General features: G+C 36.5%; 1 protein-coding gene across 2 annotated transcripts in view; it reads right to left on the reverse strand.

Annotated features, from left to right (window-relative positions):
* Positions 1 to 23,472, reverse strand: part of LOC111145227 (cilia and flagella associated protein 70) — a 115,381-nt gene that overhangs the window by 40,076 nt on the left and 51,833 nt on the right. For both annotated transcript variants that reach the window (XM_022499989.1, XM_022499990.1), the window contains 7 exons: positions 19,388 to 19,558; positions 19,124 to 19,204; positions 17,528 to 17,619; positions 9,629 to 9,693; positions 9,109 to 9,299; positions 7,489 to 7,620; positions 2,261 to 2,386 (listed from right to left, as the gene is read on the reverse strand). In XM_022499989.1, coding sequence (XP_022355697.1) covers positions 2,261 to 2,386; positions 7,489 to 7,620; positions 9,109 to 9,299; positions 9,629 to 9,693; positions 17,528 to 17,619; positions 19,124 to 19,204; positions 19,388 to 19,558 — 858 coding nt within the window. The remainder of the gene's footprint in view (positions 1 to 2,260; positions 2,387 to 7,488; positions 7,621 to 9,108; positions 9,300 to 9,628; positions 9,694 to 17,527; positions 17,620 to 19,123; positions 19,205 to 19,387; positions 19,559 to 23,472) is intronic.

Raw genomic sequence — 23,472 nt, forward strand, 5'->3', positions numbered from 1 at the left:
GAGGCCAAGACCATTCAATATATAAGGACAGTCTTTTCAGCAAATGGTGCTAGGAAACCTGGATATCCACATCTACATGTAAAAAATGAAGTTGGACCCCTACTTAATGCCATATACAAAAAATAACTCAAAATAGATCAAAGACCTAGATGTAGGACCTAAAACTATAACATGACTCTGGATATCACAATGATTTCTTGGATATGATACCAAAGGCACAGTTAACAAAAGGAAAAAAAGACAAATTGGACTTATCAAAAACCTTTAAAAAAACTTTTGTACATCAAAAGAAACTCAATGGAGTAAAGAGGTAATTCACAGAACGGGAGAAAATATTTGCAAATCATATACCTGTAACTGGTAAGAATATTCAGAATATGTAAAGAACTACTAAAACTCAACAACAAAAATTAAACAAAAGTGACTCAAAAGTGGGCAAAGGACTTAAATAGACATTTCTCTGAAGATCTACAAATGGCCAAAATGCATGGGAATACCACTAAGATTATACTTTTTTAAGGTAAATACCCAGGAGTAGAAACTGCCAAACTATTTTCCAGGGTTGCTTTAAAATTACGCATTTCCTCCAGCCAAGTATGAGGGTTCCAGTTGTTTTGTGTCCCCACCAGCACTTCTTATTGTCACCATTTTTCATTTTAGTTATTCTAATGTATTGTAGTGGCACTTTATTGTGATTTGAATTTGCATTCCTTAATGGCTAATGATGTTGAACATCTTTTCATGTTCTTATTTATCATATTTAAGTCCTCTTTAGTGAAATATCTTTTCAAATCTTTTGCCCATTTTTATTTAGTCATTTTTCTACTGTTGAATTCTGGGAGTTCTTAATATTCTGGATACAAATCTTTTGTCAGATATATGTTTTGCAGATATTTTTTCCCATTATCTACCTTTCTTTTCTTTCTCTTAATACTACCTTTTACAAAGCACACATTTTAATTTTGATGAAGTTCCATTTATCCTATTTTTCTTTTATGGATCATGCTTTTGCATCATGTCCAAAACTCCAGGTCATGAAGACTTTCTCCTTTGTTTTTTTTCTAAAATTTTTACAGTTTTATGTTTTACATTCAGATCTATGGTTCATTTTAAGTTGATTTTTTTTTAAGTAGGCTCTACACCCAGCCTGGAGCCCAGTGTTGGGCTTGAATTCATGATACTGAGATCAAGACCTGACCAAGAGCAAGAGTTGGATGCTCAACCACTTGAGCCACCAAGGTGCCTCTTTTTTTTTTTTTTTTTAAGATTTTATTTATTTATTTGACAGACAGAGATCACAAGTAGGCAGAGAGGCAGGAATAGAGAGCGAGAGGAGGAAGCAGGTTCCCGGCTAAGCAGAGAGCCCGATTCAGGGCTCGATCCCAGGAGCCTGGGACCATGACCTGAGCCGAAGGCAGAGGTTTTAACCCACTGAGCCACCCAGGTGCCTCACCAAGGTGCCTCTTAAGTTGATTTTTTTATACAATGTTTGAGGCTTAAGTCAAAGTTTATTTTTTGCATATGGATGACCAACAGTTCTAATACCATTTTTTTTTAAAGACTGTCTTTTCTCTATTGAATTTCCTTACACCTCTGTCAAAAATATAATGGCCACGGTCGCCAAACTGTGGAAAGAACCAAGATGCCCTTCAACGGATGAATGGATAAGGAAGATGTGGTCCATATACACTATGGAGTATTATGCCTCTAACTGAAAGGATGAATACCCAACTTTTGTAACAACATGGATGGGACTGGAAGAGATTATGCTGAGTGAAATAAGTCAAGCAGAGAGAGTCAATTATCATACGGTTTCACTTATTTGTGGAGCATAACAAACAACATGGAGGACATGGGGAGATGGAGAGGAGAAGGAAGTTGAGGGAAATTGGAAGGGGAGGTGAACCATGAGAGACTATGGACTCTGAAAAACAACCTGAGGGTCTTGAAGGGGTGGAGGGTAGGAGGTTGGGGGAACAAGGTGGTGGGTATTAGGGAGGGCCCGTATTGCATGGAGCACTGGGTGTGTTGCCAAAACAATGAATACTGTTACGCTGAAAAGAAATAAAAATAAATAAATAAAAATAAATAAAAATATAATGTCCTCATTTGTGTGGATCTATTTTTAGGTTCTATTTTATTGATTTATGTGTCTATCCTTTCATCAGTCCTGTTGGGTTTTAAATAATTAAAAACTATTTGTTATACCCATATTATACAAATAATAGTAACAATTACCACTGGCAAGACATTTAATTACCTCTTCATAATACACTGCTGCCATTTCAAAGTTCTCATTGACTTCTGCTTCAAATGCAAAGAGTCGAAGCTGTTCACTGCTTGTATAGATGGTTGAAACAGCACCTTGGATATCATCTGGCATGGTCTTGTCATCAAGATGTTAAACAAAACAAAACAATTACAAGTAGAGAGTCTTATAAGAATAAACTAGATGTGAGAACCCAGTTATAAGGTTGAAAATGATATTGGGGTTTTTTACAGTCTTGCCAATATAGTAAGAGAGTGAAAGTGAACCAAGAGAGAAATATCAAGGGTGAAAGAGAAGCTCAGGTGTCTGAATACCAACAATCTAAGCTCATAGAAGTGAGTAAAAATTAATTTGGGCAGAACTATTCTCCTCAACCCTCAGGGCAGTCAAAAATCTCTAAGTAAGCCTCCTTTGACCCCAAACAGCTTACATTTTCTCTAGTGTATGTGAAAAATATTATCATTTTTAGGTGCCATTACATGAAAAAGGTTGGCAAACACTAGCTAGAGTCTTCAAACATTGAAAAAACAGGAGATGAAGGGTAACGCTTTGGAAGTTGCTTCTGTACTTTTAGTGAGATATGTAAGCATATCCCAAAAAGGAAACATTTTAGAAAAGCCAGAATGTAGGAGAAAACCCCCCAAAATATTATGCTCCATATACCGACCCAGGAAAGCAGTTCTGGTATAGTAAGTAATCTCCCGGATCAGAAGATATTGTCAAGGCAGACCTCCCCAAATTCTTTAATTAGAAGTAAAAATATTATCAGTGACATTAACAAGTAGAGTTGCTAAGGGATGTAGAGAGTAAAGCTAAATTTGAGATGGGCCAAAGAGAGTTCCTGATCATGGAATAATGCTTCTGTTTTTGTTATTTTTAACTTTGATGATCTTGACCTCCAAATCCCTCCAGCAACACACTTCGTTGCAAACCAGAAATACTCTACCTCTAACATTCCACTCCCAGAATCTACGTTACAAGCCTTCAGTCTTTTTGTCACTTAATCCCCTGAAAACTGCTCTTTGACTTTATTTCCTTCATTTCCAATATGCCTATGTTTCCCAAGTGGGTAATCTTGGACCTCATGATCATTTACTCATACTACTCTCTCGCCAGCACACTCAGGTCCCAGGCATCCTTGTCCTTCTTCTGCACTTGGTCTGAAGACTCCCCAATTAAAACAACCCTACTATCTGACTTCTTAAGTCTTAGACAAGAGCTGCTAACAGGTCCTGAGGAAAACTGCGTACACAAAGAAATATCTGGGCTGCCACAGATTCTTTGGCATTCAGCCTTAGCTGAAGACCTTTCATACTCTCTGCAATCTATGTAGTTGTCCTTATTCAACAACAAATTCCATAATGCTATGATGCAGTACCTAAATATTCTTCTCTTTCTTCATGTTTTTTATTCAAATGTAATTCCCTTCACTGTCCGCAAAGACATTACTTCACAGAGGAAATGGAAATCATTAGGCCAGAAATTCCTCAACTAATGAACTCCACACTGAAAGAGTTTATTTCTGCATCCATTGATATCCTTCCTTTCAGTCTGAGGAAGAAGCATCACATCCTTCTCTGTACTTGATCCTTTCCTACCTGTATATACCCTGGGCTTTGCCATCAATTATTCTCTCTTTCCTTCTATTTTCAATTTGTTCCCATCTGCTGACTCCTTTTTGCAAACCTATGGATATGCTAAAGACATCTCCAGCTTAAAAAGAAAATCTCTATAATTTCTAGCTACTACTTTCCCCTCCCTTCCTTTCATCTTCCAACTTCTTGAATTTATATTCACCTGCTTCTTAATCACTCATTTACTCCACAGTTCATTATAATTTGAATCTACTCCATTAGCTCACTGATATTGCTATGTGAAAGTTAATAACCTCTTTGTTTTCAGATTCAATGAAAACTTTTCAAATTTTTTCTTTTTCTCCCCAGTTTATTGAGATATAATTGACCTACATCACTGTGTAAGTTTAAGGCATAGAGCATAATAGTTTGACAGACACATCCTATAAAATAATTACCACAATAAGTTTAGTTAGTATCCATCATCTCAAATGGACATAATAAAAAGAAAAAGAAAAAAAGAAAAATTTTTTCTTGTGATAAGAACTCTTAAGATTTACTCCCTTAACTTTCACATATATCATTCAACAGTGTTAGCTTTAGTCATCATGCTGTACATTACATCACTAGTACTAGTTTATCTTGTAATTTGAAGTTTATACCTTTTGACGACCTTGTTCCAATTCTCCTTCCCCATGAACTCCTAGGAATATTTGACATTGTTGACTACTTTTTCTTCTTAAAATTATCTCCCCTTAGCTTCTGTGATACCACTGTCTTCTGGCTTTTACCTTTTTAACAATTCACTTATCTCCTTCCATTAATTCTTTTTTTTTTAATTAAAGATTTTTATTTACTTACTTGACAGAGAGAGACACAGCGAGAGAGGGAACACAAACAGGGGGAGTGGGAGAGGGAAGAAGCAGGCTTCCCGCTGAGCAGGGAGTCTGATGCAGGGCTCAATCCCAGGACCCTGGGATCATGACTGAGCCACGCAGGCACCCCTCCTTCCATTAATTCTTTTACTCATCCATCCCTTAAATGCTGCTGCTTGATAGGGTTCCACTGACAGCTCACTTCTCTCTCGACTCATGTTTTTCTCAGCAGCTTAATTTATGATCATATTTTAACTAGTATCTAAGGCATATCTTTTGTTGCACTTCACAGATACTGTCTTTTGGTTGGTTTTTTGTTTGTTTGTTTGTTTTTACAAATTGAAGATTTGTGGTAACTCTGTGTCAAACAAATCTATTGTGCCATTTTCTTTTTTTTTTTTTTAAAGATTTTATTTATTTATTTGTCAGAAAGAGAGAGAGCGAGCACAGGCAGACAGAGTGGCAGGCAGAGGCAGAGGGAGAAGCAGGCTCCCCAGAGAACAAGGAGCCCGATGTGAGACTCAATCCCAGGACGCCGGGATCATGACCTGAGCCGAAGGCAGCTGCTTAACCAACTGAGCCACCCAGGCGTCCCTATTGTGCCATTTTCTAATAGCATTTGCTCACTTTGTGCCTCTGTGTCACATTTTGGTAATTGTCACAATAATTCAAGCTTTTTCATTGTTAACTATATTTGTTACAGTGATCTGTGATCTGTGGTTAGAATTCGCTGAAAACTCAGATGATGGTTAGGTTTTTTAGCAATACAGTATTTTTTTTTTTAACTAAGATACGTACATTGTTTTTCTAGACATAATGCTATTGCATACATAATAGTCTCCAGTATAGTGTAAACATTTATATGCACTGGGAAACCAAAAAATTCATTTGACTTGCTTTATTGTGATATTTGCTTTATTGTGATGGTCTGGAACCAAACTGTCAATATCTCCAAGTAATGCCTGTATATACTCATGGCTCCCCAAATCTTCTCTCCAGCTCAGATCTCTCTTAAGAAAAACCCCACAAGAACCAATGTTCAAAAGTGATTTCAACAATCACCTGCCTCCTACCAAATTCACTTCTGTTGTATTTCCTGTTCTAGTTAATGGTACTATAAGCTACCTCATCATCGAGCCTTAAACTTAAGAATCTTTGACCCCTTTATTACCAAATAATAACTGGTTAACACCACCAGTTTCATTACACCTAACCCATATGACATACTGCCATCAGAGTGTTTTTCATAAAATGTAGATCTGATCATATTATTCCACTTATAATGTAATTAAATTTATTGCTTCCAAATGCTAATAAGGGAAAAAGTCAAATCTTCTTTGTGTAGCATATAAGGCTTCCATCCACATTCTCAATCCCCCTACTAGGAACTGATCCCTGGCTTCAACTCCTACTTCTATGTCCCTTAACCACTTCAACCTCTGTTCCTAAATGATAGGCAGTTTCTGTATATGCCATACTTCCAGTCTTCCAAGCTTTTGTGATGTTCCCTATGACTCAAATGCTCTGAAACATCCACCTGGAAAATTTTTAGTCTTCAAGCTCAAGGCACAGCTCTTGTGTGAATCCTTTCCTGACACCTTTCTCAGGGTGAAATTGACCAATCTTTAGGTATCCCCTAACTTGCTGTCCCATGGACATGTCCCTATCACAGCACTTACCTCACCCTACTGCACTTATTTGTATTTGATGTCTCTCTTCTCTACTAGACAGGGATTCCTTGACAGCACAAGGCAACAGTAATTCCTATCTCATGCTCAATTCTCAAGGCAATTTATCTAAATCATCTGTGCTCAAGGTAGAATTGTTTTCTTAATCCTAGGATATCGGACACTCCTCACCTTCCCCCTCCAGAAAGACAAGGTGAAAGAAAAAGTAATGGTGATAGAGAAGAAAGCAACAGTAAAGGGAAAAACAAACAGAGGGTTTGAGGGACAATGGCTGCTTAGAGACGACCAAGGGGACAAAAAGACTTGGATTTTCACCATTGTTTTCAAATAAACCACAACTATATACATTTAAAAATGAGCAAATGAAGACAATATGCAAGCTGTGCAAATATAGATAGAAAGAGACAAATGGGAGAAGAGCAGGCTAACAGTCAAATAGAAAAGGCATGTTTGGGGGCACCTGGGTGGCTCAGTGGGTTAAGCATGCAACCCTTGATTTAGGCTCAGGTCATCATCTCAGGGTTGTGAGATCAAGCTCTGTATGGGGCTTCGCAATGGGCAGGGAGCCTGCTTGGGACTCTCTCTCTCTCTCCCTCTCTTTCTGCCCTACTCACCCTCCACTCAAAAAAAAAAAAAAAAAAAAAAAAAAAAGAAAGAAAAGAAAAGAAAAGGCACAATTGAACTGTCATTGTCATTCAGGTATAATATCTGAAAGCTCATAATGTTTCTTAGTTTTGACTGCCAATCATGGAGAGCAAATTGAAAATTGTACACACAGAATGAATAAAATGATGATTTTTGTTTTATAATTTAATTAGCTGATTTTATATATTTCTTTTATCCATCACATTTAAGATAGTTATGAAAGTTATTATGCCAGGAAGTTGAATTATTCTCCCTCATTCTCCCGAAAACTAGTTTTATAATTTAGGCAGTTTCTTATTCATCTTTGTCAGTGTAACAGAGTAGACACCTCATAAATGTTTGCTGAATGAAGAAAGGAAGCAAGCAAGGAAGGAATCATTCAGAGACCCTGATGTCCTATGGAGAAAAGGAAGGGCTCTTAGTTCTTGAGCACCTACCTGGTTTAAGGCCACATGCATCTGATCCACCAAGAACACATAGAGCTCACTAATAAATGTCTGCAGTTCCTCTTGGCTTTCGAATGGCGTTGTCTTCAAATACTTCTCTCTCACAATCTTTACTACAGCATGCTGTAAGAGACATAGATCATCCATTTGATTATAGAGTCCAGCACCACACTGACAACACAGGCCTCCCTTGAGCCCTGGTCTAAGGCTCATCAAACTTCAGAAAGTGGTTGATTTCTCCCTTGGTAACTACTAGAATGTCAGGTCTCTGATTTTCCCCCAGTCAGCATACTCTGCATGACTTCTTTTCTTGACGTCATCTCTAATACGGTCAATGCAGAATACATATCATGTGAAGAGAGCCATAAAGCTAAAGAAGACCTCAGCATTAGGTTTATGCATTACATCTCTTATGGTGACCACATGATACAAGAGGAAAAGGTGTGATTTGACAGTCTAGAGAATGGAATTCTACTTCTAATTCTGCCACCGTACAACCTCAACAATTGAAGTTACCACCTCATTTTCCTCATTTGTTATATGGATGTGTACTTCTGGTCTTATTATCTTATTTCAAAAGATGATTGAGAAGCCAAAGAAAGATAACAAGTAGGTGATAAAACTTAAAATGCTGTACAAATAACATATTGCTGTAGCCATGACAGTCCCCCCCACCCAGCTAACATTATTGCCAGGTTTTGTACCAAGCACTTTCCATGCATCATATTATTTAATTCTCATAATGACCCCATGTGATAGTATTAGTATTAGTCCTCATCATTACGCAAAGTAATTAAAGCTCAGAGAGGTAAAGTCATTTGACCATTTAGCTAATAATGGTAGAACCAGGAATCAAACTAAGTTGTGACTATGCCACCTACTGAGAAGAGCTCCTCGCCTCCATGTGCATCAGTTGTTTTTCACCTTATTATTTCCATGTGCTTTCTTTGTATCTGTTAAGTTCAGTACAGGACACATGATAAATGTGCACAGAGAGGCAATCCAGCATAGCAGTTAAGAATGTTAATTCTGGGGCAAGAAGGCTGCCTGAATTTGAGTCTCATCTTTACCCTTTACTAGTTCTATGCTCTTGGGGAAATTACTTACCTAATTAATATTGCATTTCTCCAACTGTAAAATGAAGACTATCTACCTCATAGGATTGTTGTTAGGATTAAATTAGTAAAATACAAAGCATTTAAAAATTTGTCTGGTATACTGCAAACACTCAATAAATGTTAACCATTATGATGCAGAAGATTATTATTAAGTAAATATTTCTCAAATCTTAGTGATTCTGTGGACTATGGAAAGATAGGTAATGGGAGACAGAGAATTAGTAGTCATGGAATCAGTACCAGGTACAGAGTTTCTACCTGCCACAGCAACACGAAATCTGGTTCAAAATCTGGCCTAGCCTCAAGTAAAGACTTAAAACCAGGGCTTTGCACAAGTGGAGCTTCTCATGTCCTATCAGACGGAACATAACTCTTGGCACCAACAGCAAGAATGGTGGAAGCATAGCTGAACATGAGCAGAGAAAAACTAATAATTAGGAATGTAGAGAAGATGCCTCATAAAAATCCATTGAACAATTAAATGAATATTTACCTTGAGCTGTTCTTTGAAAGCGAAGTATTTTCCAGAGCAGTTAAGTTCATAGCTGAGCAGGCACTTCTGCTCCTCCACGGTTTCACTATCCATGTTACTCCCCAGTTTGGCCACCTGTTTTCCAAACATCCTATGATACTCATCCAGAATAGCTCTAGAAATATTCTTGATCTGCATGTGGTAGTCACTCACTGCCTAGCAAAATACAAAATATCTGGTAAAGAGGCCTTGAAGAGATCAAGATATATAATGGAAGTCTGAAACTGGATTGGGTTTTACATTCAATAATACTTTAGGTATAAATTGCCCTTTACTTTTCAGCTCAGAGACTACCAGCCAAAGAGGAAACACTATTCACTATTCATTGTATGTCACTGGTCACAAACAGAACCAGGAAGAGAAATATGTGAAGCTACAATTTCTCACCCCTTCTAGAAAACATACTGAAGAATCCATGCCTTATTTTCAAATGGGTGCACTCAACACTTTATTACTTATAGTTTCACCATGGCTTTGGCACTTGCCTTCTGAGCTCCTCCTGTCCGACGGGTAAGAGGTGGCCTTGGAGGAATCATTTCCTTGACCCTGTACCAAAAAAAATGACAAAAACAAAACCAAACTTTATAATCTGTAGATTTATGTTCTCTTATTCCTACTTCCAAAGGGCCTGTATGGGAGAGACCTAAGTTTTGTTTCCACATCATGCTTGAGCATTACAATTCTCTCAAGTAAAAGCCTAGATGTGAACCACAGAACAGTATATGGCTATGGATTCTATAGGAAAGAAGCCAGCTACTCAGAAATCAGCAAAGTCGTACTTTTGGCTAATTTCAGCCCGGTTTTACTCTTATACATTTTTAAAAACTGTTATTGCACTCAAGAGACTGCTTGACTCAGGAGTTAGCAAGAAATGGGTGTTATGATGTAAATGCATTCCATAGAGTCTCTGAAAGAATGAAGTTTTAGAAGTCTAAATGGTATAGGCAAGTGAATACTTTTCTTTCCTCTTCATCTAAGATAAAAAGTGTCCTCTTGGTACACATAATTTATGGCTGCATTAAATTATAATAATGATATCAGATGTTGTGTTAAGAAAATGTATTTTGTTACTATCAACCTAGTTATGCCAAAACTTCTACCTTCCATTTTCTAGAGACTTTACAAAAACTAGAGGAAATTAAGTTCTTAGCTTTTCCTCCTTATAGTTTCAGATTCCTGCTGACATATATAGTACTGCCTTAAAGTTTACAACCAAATATACAAATTCAATTTTTCTTTAATAGGTCCTATGTAATTATATACCTCTGCTCATTATTTCTAATTTTAGTTTTATTTATTTTAATAGGTATTATATCCTATGATTCAAAACTTATGAGATATAGAAACAATATATACTAAATTGTCTCCTTGTTGACAACCTTGTTGTCCAGCCACCCAATTTCCTCTCCAGAGACAATGTTATTTATTCACTCATTCAAGACATATACTGAGTGCCTACCATCCATCAGGCACTTTCCTAAGTGTTGGGAATAGAGCATTAAACAAATTATGCAAAAATTCTTGCCCTCATGGAACTTATATTCTAGTGGGAAAAGAAAGACAATTATTAAGATAAATATTTTAGTGATATGTGCCACAGAGAAAAATAAGGCAGGAAGGCAGATGGACTATGTTGGGGGCTAGGGTGGTGAAGTAGGGAAACACATTTCATCAAGACACTTACTGAGATGGTAACATTTGAGTAAAGACCTCAGGGAAGTGAGGAAGCAAGTTGTGTAGATACCTGGTATAAGGAAAGTACAGGCAAAAGGGAACAGAAAGTGTAAAGGCCTTGCTGCAACAGTGTGCCTCGCATGTGTGAAGAACAGCAGGAAGCCAAGTATGAATGGATAGAAAAAGTGAGAGCAAAGTACATAATGAATACATAGGCACTTGTAGGCCATTGTAAGGATTTAGGCTTTTACTCAGAGTGTGCCAGGGAGTCACTAGTAGTTTCTGAGCAGAGGAGTTAGTTACATGAGTTGACTTCCATTTTAACACAATCAGTATAGAAGGCTATATTAAGAATAAATTGTCCAAATGTCCATCAACTGAAGAATGGGGGGAAATGTGGTATACCCATACAGTGAAATATTATTCAACAACAAAGAAAGGAAGTACTGATACATGCTACAGTATGGATAAACCTCGACAGCATTATGTTAAATGAAAGAAGCCAGTCAAATTTAATAAATTTTCCAAAGCTGGAAAATTTATACAGACAAAAAGTAGATACCTGGTAGCCTAGGGCTGGGGGGTTCTGGGAGAGGGGATGGCATAAGGGCTGGGAGGAAATATAGAGTGACTGCTAATATGTATGAGATTTCTTTTAGGAGTAAGAAAAATGTTATAAAGTTGATTGTGGTGAAGGCTGTATTACTCTGTGAGTATACTAAAAACCACTGGTTTGGGTATGGTTTAAATGGGTGAAGTGAATGGTATGTGGACTATATCTCAAAAAAGGTGTTACTTTATAAAAAGAATAAACTGAAGGGTAGAATAGTAGATGTAGGGGGACCAGGTAAGAGATTACAATGATTCTGACCAGAGAGTTTGTGAGAATGAAATGTATGAATCCAGAGTTCAGGAGAGAGGCCCATGGCCCGTATACAAATTTGAAAGCCATCAGCACATAGATGGTAGTTAGAGACATGGGACTAGATAAAAACCAAGGTAGTAAATGTAGATTGAAAAGGGTCCAAGGACTGAGATCTGAGAGACTCCAACATTTAGAGGCTAGAGAGATAAAGAAGCCAGAGGAGGAGGAATAAAACCAAGAGAGTATAGTATTGTGAGAGCCTGGTAAAGAAGAGCTTCAAGGAGGACTGAATCATTAAACACTAATAACAGGTCACAATGACCTTGAAAAGACCATTGGATTTAATAAGGCAGTAGACACTAATGGCCTTGCTAAGAACATTTATCTGTAAAGAAGTTACTGGAAATGAGTTACTAGGTTAAAAGACACATGCTTATGTATTTTAATAGCTATTACGACACTGTCCTCCCCAGGATTTTTATCAATTTATACTCTCACTAGTTTGAATGAGAGGACCTATTTCTAATGTGCTCATCAACAACTTAATGAGTTATTAAGCTTTTTTGATCTTTTGCAATTAAAAAAAGGTATTTCAGGGTAGTTTTTAAATTTGTATTTCTTTTATTGTAAACATAATTGAGCTTCTCTTTATGTTTAAGAGTGCATTAAATATATACATTGACAAAGATTCAGCAGTTAGGTACATATATGTCTCAGCCAGGAACCAAAGGCAAATCAACTTTTATGAATATTGAGTCCACTATTCTAGCACTGCCATTCTTAATTTGCCTTTGGTCTATAATATTGACACTTGGTCTAGCTTGGAGGAGAAATCTGCCTTTTACCTCCCTACAGCCAAAGAAAAACTCACAGGTAATAACCATATCTAATTAAAAAGTCTAGGGGCACCTGGGTGGCTCAGTGGGTTAAAGCCTCTGACTTCGGCTCAAGTCATGATCCCAGGGTCCTGGGATTGAGCCCTGCATCGGGCTATCTGCTTAGCAGGGAGCCTGCTTTCCTCCTTCCCCACCTGCCTCTCTGCCTACTTGTGATCTCTGTCAAATAAATAAATAAAATATATTTTTTTAAAAGTCTAAGAGCAGGGGCACCTAGGGGCACCTGGGTGGCTCAGGTCTTGATCTCACAGTGGTAGGATGGAGCCCTGCATCAGGCTCTACACTCAGCAGGGGGTCTACTTGAGATTCTCTCTCCCTCTCCCTCTGCACCTCCCCACTAGGCTTTTTCTCTCTCTTTCTAAAATAAATAAATAGGAGCTCCTGGATGGCTCAGTTCATTAAGCATCTGCCTTTGGCTCACGTCATGATCTCAGGGTCCTGGGATTGAGTCCTGCATCCAGATCTGTGCTTAGCAGGGAGTCTGCTTCTCCCTCTGACCCTCCCCCCATCATGCTCATGTGTGCACTCTATCTCTCTCTCTCTCTCCTCACTCTCTGAAATGAATAAATAAAATATTTTTTAAAAATTTTTTAAATAAATAAATAAATCTTTTAAAAAATAAGATAAAAAAATAATACTGTTCTGCATATTTGAGGGGCACCTGGCTGGCTCAGTTGGAAGAGCACATGATGCTTGATCTCAGGGTCATGAGGTAAAGCCACATGTTGGGTATAGAGATTACTAAAAATAAATAATAAAACTAAAAAAAAAATATTGTATTGCGTATCTGAAGATTGTTAAAAGAGTAGACCTTAAAAGCTCTCATCACAAGAAAAAAAATTTTTGTATAACTCTGCATGGTGACAGATATTAACTAGACTTATTGTGGTAATCATTTCAGTTTTACAACTATTGAATCATTATGTTGTACACCTGAAACTAATAAAATGTTAAATTTCAATTGTACTTCAATAAAAAAATTATAAAAAACTTGCACCTACATTTGCTATAAAACTTTCATTAAACTTGCTGTTATTTTGTCACTAAGTATTCCCTATGTAAGATCTCAAATGAAAAATCTGTTTTAAAAATTAATGTCAGGAAGATATCTGATCTCTTTTGGAACTAGCATGGGTCCTCCTTTAGGATTAGAGCCGCATAATTTATAGTACTTCCCTTTTTGTTAAACAAGAAAGATTTGATGCTTATTTATGAAAGTTCTATTTAACACTTTCTTTCTCTTTGTTTCCATGGCTTGAGTTTTCAACTTTCTATTTCCAGATTATCAATTTTATTTTATATATATCATTTATAGTAAATATTATCAACTTATTTTCGGAAAGGGATTAAATGCAAAGTTTTTAAAAGTTTTGAAACTTTTTGGTATTAAGGAAAAATGTGCCACTACAAGCAAGTTATTTTCAAAAGAGGACTTCCAAATGACTAGTATGTGAAAAAATGTTTAATCTCACTAAAACATTTATAATGTGGATTAAAATTAAAATGAGAAACTTTCAAAAAATTAAATCAAAATGAGAAAATTTCTTCCCCTGTCAAAATAGCAAATACAAAAAAGTATTGTGTTGGTGAATGTATGAAGAAAGAGCAGGCTCATACACCACTTGTGGAACTGCAAACTTTTTGGAAGGCAACTTGGGGATATTTATCAAAGGCCTTAAAAATATCTGTAATAAATAATCTCCTTTCCTTTCATCCTGCATTGAGCATAGTGTCCCTCACATCAAAAGGTGAAGTCTAGATGTCAGCAAAATGATAGAGTAAAAAACTCTAAACTCCCATCCTTCTGTAGAAACACTGAAAATAATAATCAGAAACTGTCTGAACCAACTCTGCAAGAACTGTGGAAGACAGTCAAGAGTTTACAGCAATGAAACAAATACTGAAAACCAATAAAAAGGCAACTAATAGTGGGCAAGCTTAGAGGCATTTTTACTTGCCCTTGCCTCATCCTATTCCCAGCTCAGTGGCAATATTGAAAATGGCAACCTGCATTTCTAGTGTGGCACACTAGGCTCTGATTCTGGAGAAGCAGAGCAGTCCTTGTTCACAAGTTACTGCATTTGTTTTAACCTATCTGGGGCTACCTGAATGACTGACATATGGCACTCAATACTATTTCTCCTATCTTGAAAAGATAGAAAACCAGTGGGTGCACATTGCTCAAAAACATTGTAAGATTATAAAAAACCCATAACTCTGTGGGACAAAAGATTGTGGTTGATATACAACAAACCACCTAAGGCCTTGGAAGAAAAGTAGGTTTCTCTGGGAAATTAGGGTATTCAAAAGTACTTGTATAGAAGAATTTAGAAAGCTATATATATGCTCAGGATGGGATACATGTTCAGAAAAGACTTGAGAAGACCTTAAGCTTCCACCATTGACTGATCTTTAGTCCCAGTACAAGCAGGACGTGAAGGCTGAGGCAGAATTATAAACAGCCTAGTTAAGCAATAAAAGAATGCTCCAGGGGCACCTGGTTGGCTCAGTCATTTAAGTGTCTGACTCTTGATTTTGGCTCAGATCACAGTCTCGGGGTCATGGGATTGAGCCCTACCTCAGGCTCCCTGCTCAGCAGGGAGTCTGCTTCTCTCCCTCTCTATGTGGTCCCCCTACTCCCTCTGCTCACATGTTCTGTCTCTCTGTAAATAAATAAATAAATATTTAAAAAAATGAAAGAAACCCAAGAGAATGCTCCAGCATGTAATCATCTATAAAAACAAAAAAAAAATATTTTTTGTTTTATCTTTATTTGTTTGATTATATTAAGATCCTGGCATTCAAGAAAATTTCAATCAAAACACTGGCTGAACACAACCTACAACTTCAACAATTAAGAACAGCAAACCCTGGGGAAGGGGAAAATTTGATTACCAAAGTTCCCACTTTATAATATCAAACTGTCCAGTTTTCAACAACAAAAAAAATCACAAGATGTATTTTTAAAAAACATAAAAATATGGCTCTTTTGAAAGAAAAAAATAAATTGATATTGTCCCTGAGGAAGCCCAGACACTGGACTTGCTACAAAAAGATGTGAAATAAAACAACTTACTTGTGCTCAAAGAGTTAAAGGAAACCACAAACGAAGGATTAAGAGCAATCAGGAAAATGATGTATAAACAAAATAAGAATAGAGTATCAATAAAGAGATAGAAATTTTTTAAAGAACCAAATAGAAAGTCTGTAGTTGAAAAGTACATTAACTGAAATGAAATTACTAGAGGGTTCAACAGATTTGGTCAGGCAGAAGAAAGAATGAGCAAACTTGAAGACAGGATAATTGAAATTACCTAGTCTGAGGACAGAAAGAATAACAAACAAAAAGTAAACAGAGCCTAAAATATGTGTGACACCATCAACATACACAATTTGTATGACCAACATACACCTTATGGGAATCTCAGAAGGAGAAGAGAAAGGCAAAGGGGCAGAAAGACATGAATCTATATATCCAAGAAGCATAACAATTTCCAAGCAGAATAAACTTGAAGAGATCTATACTAAGACATATCATTGTCAAATTGTAAGAAGCCAAAGACAAGAGAAAAACTCAAAAAGCAGTGAGAGGAGTTATTTGTCACATAAGATAAACAGATAATTTCAATAATGTCAATAAGAATAACCCAAGCCATGGAGGCCAGAAGGTACTAGGGTAACATATTTAAGGTTCTGAAAGAAAAAAAATGCCAACCAAAAATTCTATATACAGCAAGTTACCCTTCAAGAATGAAGAAAAAATTAATGAACAAAAACTAAGAGTCTATTAGTAAGATCTAATCTATAAGAAATGCTAAAAGGAGCCTCTCAGGCTGAAATGAAAGGACACTAGTCAGTAACTGGAAGGTAACTGAAGAAATAACACTGGTAAAGGTAAATATGAAAATGAGTATTATTGTACTTTTGGTTTGTAACTCCTGTTTATTTGTTTTTTGAAGGTAAATGCATAAAATAGTAGTTAGAAATCTTTGCTGGGACGCCTGGGTGGCTCAGTTGGTTAAGCAGCTGCCTTCGGCTCAGGTCATGATCCCAGCGTCCTGGGATCGAGTCCCGCATCGGGCTCCTTGCTTGGCGGGGAGCCTGCTTCTCCCTCTGCCTCTGCCTGCCATTCTGTCTGCCTGTGCTCGCTCTCTCTCCCTCTCTCTCTGACAAATAAATAAAATCTTTAAAAAAAAAAAAGTCTTTGCTAATAGGCACAAAATGTATAAAAATATAATCGGTAACTGGGGCGCCTGAGTGTCTCAGTCTGTTGAGCATCTGACTCTTGATTTTGGCTCAGATCATGATCTCAAGGTGATGAAGTCAAGCCTCCTATCTAGGTCTGCAGGAACATTACTCCCCATTTTATAGAGATAAAAAGAATAATAAGAGAATGTCATGAGCAATTGTATATCAACAAATTGAATAACATAGATGAAATGGATAATTTTCTAGAAACACAATCAAAGCACTATGGTACAATATAAAAACCATTTTTAAAAATCATATTTATTTATATGTGACATGGGTGTGTATGTTTGTGGTATGTGTGTATAATACAGAAACTTTACAATAACTCCAGAAGGATAAGTAACAGTTTTTTAAAGTGGTTATCACTGGGTGGGTAGAAATCTGAGTGTTTTTATATACTCAGATTATTATTATATTATATTATTATTTTATATTATATTATATTATTATATTATATTATTATATTATATTATTATATACTCAATTTTTTCAAAATGTTTATTTTTTTTTTATAATGAGCATATACTGCTTTTGTAATAAGAAAACAACAGTAACAAAAGAAATTTCAGCTGAGGAAAAAAAAACTTTCTGCTACTTAGCCTAGGAAAATTATATTCATGGGGACAATCTGAATTCCTTTTATTTATACCTAAAATGTTTTTGCAAAACAAGTATAAGAACCATTGCTACACACCTTTTGGCTAGCTCCTCTGGCATTCGCTTTGGAACCAAGGCTCTGTCCAGCTGAATCTCCAACACAATGTATGTCCCTGCTTCTATATATTGCTGTAAAGATATTTTTCTCTAATTTATTCTTTCCATTAAAAATAGATATATATAAATAAATTTTAGTACCCTAACATTCATAATACAAGTAAGAAAACTGCAGGTACAAATATATGTATATAGCATGATCTTGACTGTCAAAATATTTTTAATACAGAAAAATAACTGGAAAGAAAAGGTAACAGTGGTTATCTCTTGCAGAAAAGCATTTTCAATTTTATTCTTGGAAAGTTCTATCTTAGCTGAAGTGCTGTTTAACTTGTTCAATACTTTTCTTAGAACTGTTTTAAGTGAATGCCATTCTTTCTGCCACCACACCTTCCAAGTCCTATGGAAATATTCACATAACGTTCTGATAGTCCCACTCACAGCATCTACATCACCATCTACCAACTTCAACCTGATGGACATTTTTACCCAGAATTTTGCCGGCATCCTAAATACAACATGTCCCAAACTGAACTTATCATTTCCCTTATATTGGCCTCTCTTTTGACTTTTCTCTTGAACCTGAGTTATCTTCAGCTTCTCTTCCTCAGCACCCTCAAACTTCCCAATTCCATATCTTGCCTCTTCAAGTTTCTGACTTTCTTTTCTACAACCTCTTCACTAAACCAAACTGGCATTAACACTCATCTGTACTATAATAAAAACCTATAAACTGATATTTGAAGCCCCCACCCCAACCTCATTCTCTTTTTTTCACATCCTTGCAAGAGTTCGGCCCATTAAATGCATATAAGATCTTATTTCCACATGACTTAAAAACCTGTCATGTGAGTCTCCAAGATGAGGCTTAAGAGTCCCTCATCACTATATAATGAAACCCAAACTTTTTAACAAGGCTTTCAACAAGCCTTTCTATGACTCAGTGTAGCCTCTCCTTTCTCACCTCCTTCTAAAATCTCTTTTCATTTCTCTACTCCATACACTACATTAATTGATATACTCCAAATTCTGCTACCTTCTTTGTGCCTTGACTCAAGCTATTCCCAGGCCCTGAAATGCTTACCCCCTCATCTTTATCTGGCAAATTTTTCTCTTCATCTTTCACTACTTAGAGCAGATGCCACCTCTTCCATGTAGCCTTCTGAGATTGCTCCATTCTAGGAGTGATTAATTTGTCTTCTTTGAGCCCTCACTGCCCTTTTATTTGTACCTCTATTATAGCATTCATCAAAATTCCATATTATAGTTAGTTATGTATAAATCTGTTTCATCCACCAGACCATTGAGTTCCTGAACACAGATGAGTAAGATTATAAATCTTTGCATTCCTCCTAGTGCATAATATAGTAGGACTAAGGAAAGACATAAACTTGTAATGTTAGAAAGGACCTTAAAGTTAACTTGGTACCACCTGCTCATTTTAAAGAATCTCAATAAGACAAAGAAATTTACCTAAAGTCATAAACTAGTCATGGGAAATATGGGATGGTAACTAAGATAATGAGCATTTTTCACAATATCATACTTAATTTTCCAACTCTTTATGCATAGTTACCTGTCCTTCTGGATTGTGGCTTGGAGAGGGTTCAACTTCCAAAGGAGTATCTGAGCTCTGAGATTTTATACTAGGTGCTTGCTGAAAGAAAATGAAAGTACCTCAAAAACTGAATTCTTATATGGTCTTACAGTGTTAGGAACAATGATCATTATGTTGCAACAAAATCCAAACTAAACTGATGCAATTTTCCAGATAAGAAATCAGTGCAAGCCTCTGGCATATAACAAAACTAGCAAGATCATCACCTTCTAAACAACCTACCAAATCCCCAGGCCTAAGCCTTCCTTCCAATTCCTTTTCTTTGACTGTTTTCTCTTCTTTCAGGTTCTTAGAAACAATAGGTTTTGACAATGGAGAATTAAATCCTCCTATTTTATTATTCTGAGTCAAAAGATGGCCAGTATCCCGGAACAAGCTAAATAAACATTTGGTCTGAAAAGAAACAACAAAAGAAAGCAGTGAATCACAGGCAAATGAGACAAATTTGAAAGAAACTCACATTATTCTTTAACATCGTTTAGTTTTCTAGATAATCTCAGCATTGTAGAATCAGAGGGAGATGGGGAAATGGAAAGCTTTACTGATTGCCGTATTTATTGAACAGGTAAAACCATCATAGAAAGTTATCTGCCTATGCTATTATTTAAATTATTATGAGGTGGGACACTGAGTGGCTCAGATGGCTAAGCATCTGCCTTCTGCTTGGGTCATGATCCCAGGGTCCTGGCATCTAGTCCCATATCCAGCTCTTTGCTCAGCAGGGAGCCTGCTTCTCCCTCTGCCTGCCACTCCCCCTGCTTGTGCATGTTCTCTCGCTTTCTCTCTCAAATAAATAAATAAATAAATAAAATTTTAAGTTATTATGAGGAAACCTTTCAAACTTGCCTGATTTTGGTGTTTCATAATTCTTATTCCCAGAAAGCTTTTAATCTTTGACACACAATTCCAGATTAACTTTAAGTGGTAGAATTTATTTCTGTATAAGAAATATTATCTAGGGTGCCTGGGTTGCTAAGTGGGTTAAAGCCTCTGCCTTCAGCTCAGGTCATGATCCCAGGGTCCTGGGATCAAGCCCCGCATCAGACTATCTGTTCAGCAGGGAGCCTGCTTCCCTTTCTCTCTCTCTGCCTGCCTCTCTGCCTACTTGTGATCTCTGTCTGTCAAATAAATAATAAATAAAATCTTTTTTAAAAAAAGAATTATTATCTAGTATACTACTGGGCTACCAACTATAATTGGAAAAATAGGGCAAGTTTAAAGTTCACACTAAAGACTTCGTATGAGAAAATTCAAACTTTAGATAAATGATTGCAAAAAGAATCTCGTAACAATTTTTTAATTAAAGAACATGGATGAAATCTAAATACAATTTATGCTGAGTGAAAGAAGCCAGACCAAAAACAAAGAGGAGAAGAGTGGTCAGAGGTATGAGAGGAAAACAGAGAACACAAGAAAACTTTGGTTGGAGGAGACAAGCAATGGATATTTACATTATCTTCATTTCAGTGACTGTTTCACTGATATACTATAAATATTCACATACATGTCTTTGTGTAAATGCTGGTTTTCAGTTCTCTTGGGTAAATTCTTAAAAATGATTTTTTGGGTTGTATGGTAAGTTAGTGTTTAACATAGATCTTCTGAATAGTTTTTCTACCAAGTAATGAGATCGGAATATTGAAATTTCTAAATGTTACCATCTGATTATCTATTTCTCGTTTCAATTCTGTTGGATTTTGCTTGAAGTGCTATGAGGTTCTGTTGTTAGGTACATACACAATTATAATTTATATACTTATTATATATAATAAGTATATAAATTTGTAAATTCTATCTTCTTTTTAATTGACTCTTTAATATTTCTGACATGCCATTCTATGTTGTTAGTAATACTTCCTTGAGTTCTCTTTTGTCTGATATAAATATAGCCACTCAGCTCTCACAATTTCCATTTCCAGAGTATATCTTTTCCATCCTTTCACTACAATTTATGTGTATCTGAATCTAAGTGTGTCCATTTTTAGACAGCATATCATTGATTCTTGATTTTTTATTTTTTAAATATTTTTATTTATTTATTTGACAGAGAGAGAAAGAACAGAAGCAGGGAAAGCAGCAGAGGGAGAGGGAGAAGCAAGCTCTCCACAGCACAGGGAGCCTGATGTGGGGCTCAATCCCAGGAGTTTGGGATCACAACCTGAGTCGAAGGCAGATGCTTAACCAACTGAACCACCGAGGCACCCAATTCTTGATTTTTTGAAATTTGGTCTAGTAATCTCTATCCTTTCATTGGGGTGTTTAATGCTACTTACATATAAGGTTATTGTTGAAGTATTTACAAGTATGTTTGTCATTTTGCCTTTCCTTTCTATATATCTTGTCTTTTTTGTTCCTCTTCTCTTTCTTTAAGTACCTTCTTTTATGTTAAATATTTGTGATGCTCCTATTTAATTCCTTTGTTTATATACATTTATATACACATATGTATCTGTGTACATGTGTATGTACACACACACATGAGATTTTTAGCCAACCTGATTAATCATGATCTCTACCACATTAATACTAACTTAATTCTGGTATAATGTAGAGACTTTAATGCACTGTAGTTCCATACTATCCTCCCTCCTTAATGCCATCATTATCATATAAATTAAATCTATATATGTTATACACTCAACAATATAATTAATGCTTTATATAATATCTTTGAAAGAAATTAAGAGTAAAATTTTAAAAATATATTTCTAAAATCTTTTATATTAACTCAGATTTTTTTTTAAGATCTTATTTATTTATTTGACAGACAGAGATTATAAGTAGGCAGAGAGGCAGGCAGAGAGAGAGGAGGAAGCAGGCTGCCTGCTGAGCAGAGAGCCCGATGTGGGGCTCGATCCCAGGACTCTGAGACCATGACCTGAGCTGAAGGCAGAGGCTTTAACCCACTGAGCCACCCAGGCACCCCTTAACTCAGATTTTTAAAAAAGATTTTATTTATTTATTTGACAGAGAGGAAGAGAGATCACAAGTAGGCAGAGAGGCAGGCAGAGAGAGGAGGAAGCAGGCTCCCCACCGAGCAGAGAGCCCGACGCGGGGCTCGATCCCAGGACCCCGGGATCATGACCCAAGCCGAAGGCAGAGGCTTTAACCCACTGAGCCACCCAGGCACCCCGACATCTAGGTTCTTTCCATAGTTTAACTATTGTGGACATTGTTCCTATAAACATTTGGGTACACGTGCCCCTTCGATCACTATGTTTGTATCTTTAGGGTAAATACCCAGTAATGCAATTGCTGGGTCGTAGGATAGCTCTATTTGCAACTTTTTGAGGAACTTCCCTGCTGTTTTCCAGAGTGGCTGCAGCAGCTTGCACTCCTACCAACAGTGTAGGAGGGTTCCCCTTTCTCTGCATCCTCGCCAATATCTGTCATTTCCTGACTTGTTAATTTTAGCCATTCTGACTGGTATGAGGTGGTATCTCACTGTGGTTTTGATTTTTATTTCCCTGATGCCAAGTAATGTTGAGCACTTTTTCATGTGTCTGTGGGCCATCTGGATCAGGCATTATTTCTTTATGTATCACTTCTGCCTCTTACTCTCTCTTCTATCCTGGGACTCGCATTACAATTATACTGGTTGCTCTCCACAAGATCTCCATTTCAACCAACAACATCACTGGGCCATCAGTCCTTAACCCACGGCTCCAAATTGTTTGAAGTTTCTATGGCAGCAAAGTTGTTAGTCCTCCCAGCCTATCCAGTTCTAGAAGAATCACTGCACTGATTAAGACAAAGGAATGGAGTAGGGAAAAGCTTAGGGAAGTTTTAGGAGCAGCCCTAAACAATAATGCCTCAGAATCCATAGTTTTTCATGCATTCATACTTCTCAGTTTGTTGATGCCTTTGGTCAATCTCTAGAATGCTGAAATGATTTTTTTGTCAATTTATCCAGCTTTACTGCTGCTTTTGGAGGGGGAGAGGTAGAAAATTTGACAACCTACTCCCTCAGACATAGACAGAAAGATGTCCTCTCTAATATTTTCTATATATTTTAAAATTATGATCATATTTTTTAAGGTTGTGATCATATTGAATGAAATTTTATATCCTGATTTTTAATTTAATAGACAATCACATGCATCATCTCATGTTTTTAAAATTTTTATAAGGATAATTTTTAATGTGTACACAATATTCTCCAACCATATGGATATAATAAAAGTAAAAGATCAAAATGTCCATGTGTCAACTATACCCCTAGTACTTCAGATAGTTTACCTCATTTAATATGTAAAACAACACTAGGAAACAAGCATTGTGTTCATTTTACTGATGAATAATAAACT

Source organism: Enhydra lutris, unplaced genomic scaffold (genome assembly GCF_002288905.1).
Source record: "Enhydra lutris kenyoni isolate GAN:26980312 unplaced genomic scaffold, ASM228890v2 scaffoldscaffold12, whole genome shotgun sequence".
Taxonomy (NCBI): Eukaryota; Metazoa; Chordata; class Mammalia; order Carnivora; family Mustelidae; genus Enhydra; species Enhydra lutris.